This window comes from Geospiza fortis, unplaced genomic scaffold (genome assembly GCF_000277835.1).
Source record: "Geospiza fortis unplaced genomic scaffold, GeoFor_1.0 scaffold147, whole genome shotgun sequence".
Lineage (NCBI taxonomy): Eukaryota > Metazoa > Chordata > Aves > Passeriformes > Thraupidae > Geospiza > Geospiza fortis.
Window position 1 is genome coordinate 449,295 of NW_005054372.1, and position 9,411 is coordinate 458,705.

A 9,411-nucleotide genomic window follows, 5' to 3' on the forward strand; every position below is an offset into this window, starting at 1 on the left:
GGTGTCCCCCTGTGCCCCTCGGACAGGAGAGCCAGCACGGCCGCGGTGTCCCTCTGTGGCCCTCGGAGGGATCTTCCCGGAGCCCTCCCGCAGCCCAGGGCGCAGCTGCACACACACCCTGGCACGGTACAACACCCGCTGAATGAACGCTGCCTCCGGGACGGGGCAAAGCAGAGCTCCGCACCACGCGCGGCTCTAAGCTCTGTCCTGGCTAAGCCCGGCTTTTCCCGGCGCTGCGTTGGCCGGAGCAGGCTCGGCTCAGGCGGTGCCCGCTCCTGTCCCAGCTCACACTCAGCTCTCCGGACAGGACACGAACCAGCAAGGAAACGGACGGAAGGGAAAAACGGATCTCTAGGTACTGACATGCAAGATGAAAATTAACTGCACTTTAGGCACACTTTAAAAGAAACATAAAATAACCCTGTGTGACACATTGTTCCCGAAAATCATTCACCTTAATCACAAAAATACTTTGTACTTACAGCATTTAACACCTCTAGCAAACAGTTGCTGCAGTCAGATTCTTTGTTAGTAACAATTCGGTTAACCAGTTACAGCATTAATCAGTCCGAAGCTAACGATTAGAGACGTTTCAAAAAGAGCATACCAGACAACAGGGGAAAAAAAAAGCCAAATAATACTATAACTATTAAAATTTAGTGGATAAAAAAACCAAAACCAACTTAATAAATTATTCAGGGCAGAATAAAAACAATTTCAACAAAATGTTCTTCAATAAACACAGTAATTCAAATGTCAGCCATACATCTTTTAATTAGCTCTTTTTCAAGACTTACCTATGTTTTTCTAGTTCGTTGTGTGATGACCTATTAAAAAGAGAAAAGAAACATTAGAGAAAGGATAAATAAACCAAGATTTATAATATTTAAAAGACAATACCTGCATAAATTGCAAAAGAGTTCTCTAAAATACATATTTAACATGGATTATGAAACAGCTTTTCTTTTAAATTATTTCACTTTTAGATTCTTCAGGGTATCAACTTAATTTCCATGAGCAAACTGTAGGTTTGGGGGGAATTATATTTGCATTTATTAGTGTGCTATACATTCCGAGACAGAAATGAACATTAAAAACTGAACAGGTTAGTAATAAAAACAGCCCACGAGATTTTTATCAGTGAAGAAAAATTATGAGGGGGTAGAAAGTGTTCAAAGCTCTAAATGGTAACAGGCAAGAGCAAAAAGCACCCAAAAAGCCAGCTTTCAAGCCCATGGAAAAGCAGAAAGAAAAATCAGCAGCTAATCAGTGCTGTTGTTGTTGACATCTTAATGGCAACAAAAGAGGAATCCTCTTAATTCTTCTCAGTCTACAAAGAGAAAATAAAACCCAAAAAAATCATAGTCCCTGTACTGACCACAGCAGCATGTTATCCTTTCCCAATCTACTTGGATTAAAGATTTTTTTTTCCTTCTCCAACTGATGCCTCGGTTTCTTTGCCATTTAGGAGGCAGCCCTAAATTCTTGGGGGATTTTTTTTTTTAACTGATTCAGCTAAAAATATTCATTTTATTTATTTACACAGCTCAGATTAAAAACATTCCTAAAATGAAGTTACTGTCGCCACCTCAGAACCAGCAATTTTCCGTACTTTCAGTTTTGTCCCACTGAAAACATGCCCAGCACGTCAGGATCAAAAGACGCAGAGGCGGTGGCAGCTCTTAGGGCTGGCAGATTATGTCAGAGCAGCTCTGCTGGAGCCTGCTGCAACCCCAGCCTGCAGCCGGGCACGGGGTACAGAGTGAGGTGCCTTTGTGCAGGGCAAATGCACAAAGGTCCCTCTGGGGAGCAGAGCCATCCCAGGGGGATTTGGGAGCCCTCCTGCACAATTCTGCCTGGTGCAGAGCTGTCCTGCTCTCCCTGCACACACCGAGCTGCTGGATGCTGTGCCTGGGTGTGACTGATGGCAGAACATCACTCCAGGCATAGAGAGGGAAAAAGAAAGCAAAGCTCACACAAGAAACATCCAGTGAACAAACCCACGAGCAGCTGATCTCAGGCCAGTGCAGCTCCTGATCCTGCAAGGAACCAAGTGAACTGCCCCTCTGCAGGTAAAACTGAAATGCACACAAGGTTCAGCACTGATGCTAATCCACTCTCACCAGAAAGCATCTCAGTGTTGGTACCAAGACATCAATTATGTCAACCATTACCTGGCATCTTTTTCTCAAAAGCCTGTGAATGAGTTCCTTATGTATTTTTGTTGCATCAAGTGAGCCATGATCAAGTAATGTGTGAATTTCTACAATGCCATTAAGTGCTCCTGACCAATGCAGCAACACTGCAAGTGTTAAACACATTTTCTGTGTTACATTAATAAGGGAAGGTGGGCTTGGTCATTTGGCTATTTTAAGATGATTTTATTTTTATATTCTACTCCTACTCTCTACACCAAGATCAGACTTTCTCCACAATCATTTCTCCACACCAATGTCCACAAAAATCGACAAAGACCATGCTAAATCCACCAGTGTTTATGAAAACACATGGAGAACAGAAGTTCAGTAGGGAACCAATGTCCCTGAACACCCTCAACAGGCCTGTCAAAGGCACTGTTTGTAGGGAACTTTGGAACCAGAGAGGAAATACAGGCCGGCCTGGATTCATCCCTATGACATGAACTCCTTGACATTTCTGGCCATTAGACACAAAGGTGAACACAGTCACTCCAACTGGCCCATTCTGAGCTGCCAGCCCCCAGCAGCTCTAGTGAGCACACACGGGGACAGCATGGGAACCACTGGCCAAGGAATTCCACCTGCACAGAGTACTGTGCTGGGCTGAGATGCCATGAGCAGCTGGCAGTCCTGCACACAGCACACCTACAGGGCACCTGTGGCACATGGAAGGGACCCCTGGTGTTCTCCTGAGGTACATCCCGCCAGGGCAGCTCTAGAGCACAGAGCCGGAGTGTGCCAGCTGCCAAAGCCAGCAGCAGTGACCATGTGCCTCTTGGCAGAGCTCTTGGGGACACAAAAGCCCCCAGTGACGCCTGCAGTGTGCAAATGTGGGCACCAGCCACACATTTTGGGAGGTGTCAGGGGCCAATTAACGCCCCAACTATCAGACCCCAGGCAGGAACTAAACCCAAGAGTCCTTTTATCTGAGAATTGCTCCATCTACAGAGAAAGTTGAATACCCTATTACAAAGTATGACAGGGATTTCTTTGGTTGGGTTTGTTTTCAGAAGACATGAACCTCTCTTGAAATACTGGTTTTTATTTCCTTCACTGTCTACAGCACAGTACACTGCAAGAATATCCATCTCCTGCTTTTTATGCAACCTAAAGTGAGGGGAAAAAATGTAAGAACTGGTCTCCACATAACCCAGCACCCTGTTTCAAAATGGAGTCTTTTGCTGCTTTAGTAAAGATAAGATGTAGGTCACAACTAATAAGATATATGTATATATGTATTTATAAGAGAGAGACAGATATTATGACTGTGGTTTGCAGGCAAATGGTCTGTGGAGCCTTTCAAAAACGGCTTCAAGAGAAGGAAGACTTCTGATGTTTAATTTAGGTTCATTCCACTGAGTTTGTATCTCCACAAAAAGCTTGGGGAAGTTGGGGGTAGCAGTGAGGAAAAAAAGAGCTAAAAAGGTTCAGATAAAAATAAAGAGAAAAAGCCAACAACAAAAAAATCTGCAAAATCATAGATTTACAAGAAAGGGATAATGAACACTGGTGCTTAGACTACACTGTTGATCTGCGACAGCTCTAATATCCCTTTAGCAAATGCCAAGCAGTTCACGGACTATAAATTTTATTTGTGAAGAAATTGTCAAAAGAAGATTTGAAAGAACAAGGAGGAACCAAGAAAATGCAGCCACTGGTCTGCAAGATGCTGTGCTACTTCTCACAGCACATCCCCAGAGCCATCCCCATCCACCACCTTCCTTTCCCCAGATGAGAATTCTAGGTATTGGATTTCAGCTTTTGGTTGATTCAACATTCAGCAGACACACCTAAGAAATTTGGACAGGTGCTGAGATGGCAACACTAACACAGAAAAGGCAAGGGCCCCTCCACCTCCACTGCTGTCAGTTTATGGGTGAGCCAGCAGGATCTGGTCACATGCAGACTAGATTGAGATTTCACTGTATGTGGGATGCACGGCCTGTTTCAGTATTCAGACAGCTTCCCTACTCATCCATCCATCCATCCATCCATCCATCCATCCATCCATCCATCCATCCATCCATCCATCCATCCATCCATCCACTCCACCAGAAGGGCATCTGCTGAGCAGGAAGGCAGCAGCTGACAAAAGCAGGGATGTATGGCAGTGCTGTTTATTGCCCTGTGTTAATGGGAGCAGGTCTAGACCGTGACTCACCAATACACTTCCAGTTGCCAACGCACTTTAAAACACTGTAGGGAGCAAAGCAGGGTACTGAACCAAGTGCTTGAAACAGTGGCAGCACCTCACCAGTGCCAGGGCTTTCTGGTGCAGGCAGGACTGCCAGGCTGTGATACAGCCCACGTGCAGGACACAATTCCATCTCAGGTCATGCAGCCACGTGAACTACACTGCAAGCACTTCACCTTTTGTCCAGGCCAAAAAAGCAAGAACAAACAGAACAGGAAGCTTACAAGGCGCTACACCTTAAGAGTCTGCAACCAGTTCCCACTCCCAGAAGTGCAGGTGTGTAAAAGCACAAAGTTTACACCTGCAGACTTGTGTGAATGTGACTGATGTGCAGCTTTTCATTGAAAGGATCCAGATTCACTTCCAGGAAATTCCCTGTCCACATACCTAACCTGCTGTGGAATGCACCTGAAAATACTACAGTTCACTCCACAAAGCACAGATAAACCTGAACATAAACACACGTTCTGCCTATTATTCATAGCTTCTGGGTTGTTGGTTTTTTCCCATTTGTTTCAAACTGGATGCATTGCTTACACCCTGTCAAAGAAACAGCCTGTACCAAATTAATCCACTAAAAATTAATTTTGCATTCTCCTCATAGCAAAATTTAACCGGTTTTGCAGATTCATCTGGGATCTGGGAACCAGGCACACTGGCACAGCCTTGATGCAGAGTTCTGGCTCTGGGATCACACTCAAGTTGGTGCTGCCACATGTTTGCAGTGGCCAGGTCTGAATGTGCTTCTAATACGGTGGCAATTTGTTTTCCTCAACTGCACAAGCAGTGCAGCTTCCAAACATTGCAGACCTACTGCAGTTCCTCAGGGGGACAGGTCCATTGGTGAAATCTGTTATATTGGGACTAAAATGCATTATTTTGAAACCAAATGTGGCAATATCAATTGCTGTCCTAGCTTCAGGAAGGCAAACTGAGAAAGATCTATCGAATTCAGAAATCCAGGTGAAAATTCAGCTGTGTCTGCACAGTCTGCTTTGCAGTGTTTTATTCTTGGCCTCTCACAAACAAAAAAAAAAAAAATTAAGGAAAAATAAAACAAAAATCAGGCCCCGATCCCTAAGCTGCTTAGTGTGGGCACAGAAAAACATCTGCAGAGAGCAAGGGGCTCGCTCTGCGGGCCACAGGTTCACCCTCACCATGAGCCAACATCAACAGAGGAATTTGGACATTAGGCTCTGTTTTTATTTGAAAATCCAAATGCCGCTTTCATCTTTTTCTGCATATAACCCTTTGCCAGAACACAGCACGAAGTACATGTCTATTTATATAACATATGAGCAAAAATATTAATTAATTAATAGACACAGAAGATATATTTATAACCCAGCATTTATTTTACTCTCCTTCAATAAAGCAGCTCCTAAATTAACAGGCCAAACACACTGCATCACAGACATTCAATTCCTTTCTCTGAAAGTAAATTTAACTGTGACCTCAGTAGACTGGCATCTAACACTAAGATTTTGCTTTTCATTTTACCTTATTTCTGACCCTTTCATGGCGAAGCAGCTGCCTGAGCTCCCTGGTGCATGGGCAGACACATACCTCAAACCCACACACAGCTCAGGGTACCCAACACCTGGTGAGTATCACTGCAGCCAGGGCAGAAGAAAGCCCAGTTATCTGCAGGATTGCATGTTCCTCTGTAACAGTGCTTTGCCTTGTGAGCAAACGTCACCAAATTTCAGATTTGTGTCGCATTCCTCCTCGGCACATCGCACACGTGTCACCTATCTGTTTCTTTAGAGCAAAAACCAAGCTTGACTTTTGAATATTTGCTATTAACATTTCCAAGGTACAACAGCAATAAATCCAGCTCTTTGTTTTATGCCTTTTTTTAATTCTAAGTACACCTTAACAAGAATTATTAGACTGCATGGCACTGCTTTAGGAACTACATACAGCCACTGCTCTGCGGAGACATTTATTATACTATAGTCAAGTACCTGATAAGTATTATTGTAACAAGATGTGACCTAGGTTTACCTCCCTGCAAAAGATAATATTGTGGCTTTCTCTAATCTCCTGTCCTCTTCGCAAAACAAGAATCCAGTTTCATTTGCCAGAGGATTTTGGTCAAAATTACTGGGGGGAAACAAGTCTGAATCTCAGCTTCAGACACGGTACAAACAGCAAACCAGAAAGACAACAAAGCAGTTTGGTTTGTGTGACATGGGAAAGGGCACATCACAGGAAGCTGAGAAGAAAACATGTAAGATCAAGACATTTGAATGTGCAAGTGAAACAGAAATGGCTAAAAACTGTGTCTGATTGCTACCAATAACACCGAGGATGTTGTTTATCAACAAACTGCTAACAACCACTTTCAATTTTGATTCAAACCTAACAGTGGACAAAGCAAAACTGTTAAATTCCTACAGTGAACAGAAAGCCTATAGATTTTGATTAATGAAATGTAATTCTGCTGGTATTCTTCCCTTCATGAATCGAAACCTGCCAAAATTATTTCTCACTCAATTGCAGTCAAGAGGCCAGCAAGCTTTTAGCCCAGACCTGACATCCTGTCCAAAGGGCTGGCAGCCTCCTGCCCCTTCTCCTGCGGGTGTGGGCATCGCCAGCCACCCACAAAGGATGGAGGTCTCACCCTACAGTTTCTTACATGAACATCACCAGCACCTCGGCAGGGCAAGGAGGGGTCCCTCAGTGCCCTTGCTGAAGGCCAGGGCAGCTGGAATCCATCCCTGCCCGTCGCCCAGCCCGCAGTGCCCAGCCAGCACACCTGTGCCACACGGGGTATGCTCTTCCCCCCACAGGCAGGCACACAGGGGGGAAAACACAGAACAAAGAAGAGTACAGCACGCCAGGCTTCCTCACATCTGACAGTTTTTCTCCTCCTCCCCTCTTTTCTGATTTTCCAAGAATAAGGAGATGTTTTTCATGCTTTTCTATATGTATACCTCATAAGGCATGAAAAAAAACCCAATGTATGTGCATATATACATCTCTCACTTTTTAATCTGATCAGATGCTGCAAGCAGCAGGATACAAAAATAGATAATGGAAACAACAATGCCCCTGCAGATCTGTAATGTGTAGCTAGCTGCTCCTTTCCTACCCCTCCAACCTTAAGTATGTATTTTTAATCCAGAAAAACAATGAAATAATAAGGCATGAATTTCAGACATGGATGTAATCCCCTGTATGCAATCAGATGCCTCCCTGCACCTAATGCTCCAAACCCAATGAGTCTGGAAAATGGTTAAAGTGGAACAACATGGACAAACATTGCTCGGTGGTTCACATCACCCACGACCACTCCAGATCCTCTGAACTTTGGCCAGTCGTCTCCCTCTGTTAATCTTTGAGTTGCTTAGGAAGAATTAACTGTGTTTCCAAAAATCCACTCTAGTCTGGGGCTTGACCCCTATAGCCTCTAAGCTCCAAATAATAATAAAACAGTGATGCTGGTGTACATCATGTATTTTGCCCTGCATATTTAAATGCAGGAGTAATTTCTCCCCTGCAAATCTAAGCATGCAGGCAAACGTGAGCAGCAATTGCTGGACGTGGGTACAAAGCCCATAAGGACAGCGCAGAGGCACCCACAGGGCCCTGCTGCTGCCCCTCTGTACCTGAAGGAGCAGGGAGGTGCATCAAAGCAATGTCCCTCTGCTTCCCACACCGGCGAGCAAGCCTGGTACCCATGCTGAACCAAACCAACCACTGTCCCGGCAGTGTCCGCAGTGCAAACCATTCCCTGACAAGCACTGTCCTGTCCTGTCCTGTCACACACATGACCCACCCCTCATCTCATCACTGCAGCCAGAAGAAAATAAAGTGTGATTAAATGTACACATTGCAGGATGGCATTTTTGAAGGTTGCCACTGCCACAGAGTGAGAATCAGAACAACATGCTAAACAGGTCAATAAATACAAATTTGCAGGCAGGAAAAAAAGCAGGAAGGTAACTGCAAGTGGATGTGTGTGCCTCAACTTCAGTAACACTAGCAAATTTGTAACCAGAAATCTTTTAATTCTGCTGTACTTGATAGATTACAAATCCTCTCCTAAAAACTCCTGAAAGCAGCTTACAATTCAGACAAATAACTATTTTGCAGCAGATGACAAGAGCCCTAAGAACGGAAACGATGGAATAATAGCTCTGTAAGTAACACAGATTTCTTGAATGCAAGAGACACACAAGAAATCTGTACGACTCAAGAAGCAATTTACAGCTGGAAAACTTATAAAATGTGTTTTGAATTTTTTTGAAGGCAGTGAGCATACTTTATATGAAAATTATTAAAAATCTTAGGGAGCAAAGTGTCTCAGGACACAAGACACTCCTCCCACTCCTGATGACTTTCTCTTTTAAAATCAACTGTCTTCTCATGTTCCATGATGAGACAAAGAATTCAACTAAAACTAAAACCAAAGTAGGAGTCCTGCAATTAACAGCCCCCAAAATGGTTGCCTTGCTCGGAGCAGGGGCACAGGGGCACAATTTGCTCCCCCTCAGTAATCTTGGAGACGCACTGCTCGGCCGTAGCAGGCACCACCAGGGCGCTCAGCAGTTCGTGTTTTTGCTCAAGGAGGGAGTTCGTCAGCTTTTGATTTCGGTTTGCACCTCCGGTGCCCCACGAGCAGCTCCTGGCCGCCTGCCGGGCACCTCCTCAGCACCATCCGAGCCGGCCGCAGGATGCCCGCCGGAGCAGCGAGAGCGGGCCCGCCGAGACTCACTGCTCCTTTGGAAAACAAGTCACGTGCAAAGCAAGTTCATTTTAGGCTATTCTACAGGAGCCACCATCCAGCATGACCATGCAGAGCAGAGCACCGCTGCCCCGGGACGAAGCAGGCCCAGCAGGGCACGGTCCTCGGTCCTCTCCGGAGCAGCCCTGGAGGAGCAGAGCAGAGCAGAGCGGGCAGAGGCCAGGGCCGGGCTCGCTCCTGGGCAGGGGCCGGCAGCGTCCCCGTAAGACAGCCAGCCTGCCGCACGTACACAGCCCGAGCAGCAAACAAAGCTGCGGAGCCCGCGC

General features: G+C 45.3%; 1 protein-coding gene across 1 annotated transcript in view; it reads right to left on the reverse strand.

The window, feature by feature from the left end:
• Positions 1-9,411, reverse strand: part of MXD4 (MAX dimerization protein 4) — a gene marked incomplete at its 3' end in the record, with an annotated part of 36,747 nt that overhangs the window by 25,707 nt on the left and 1,629 nt on the right. The window contains exon 3 of the mRNA XM_005424717.2: positions 798-827. Coding sequence (XP_005424774.1) covers positions 798-827 — 30 coding nt within the window. The remainder of the gene's footprint in view (positions 1-797; positions 828-9,411) is intronic.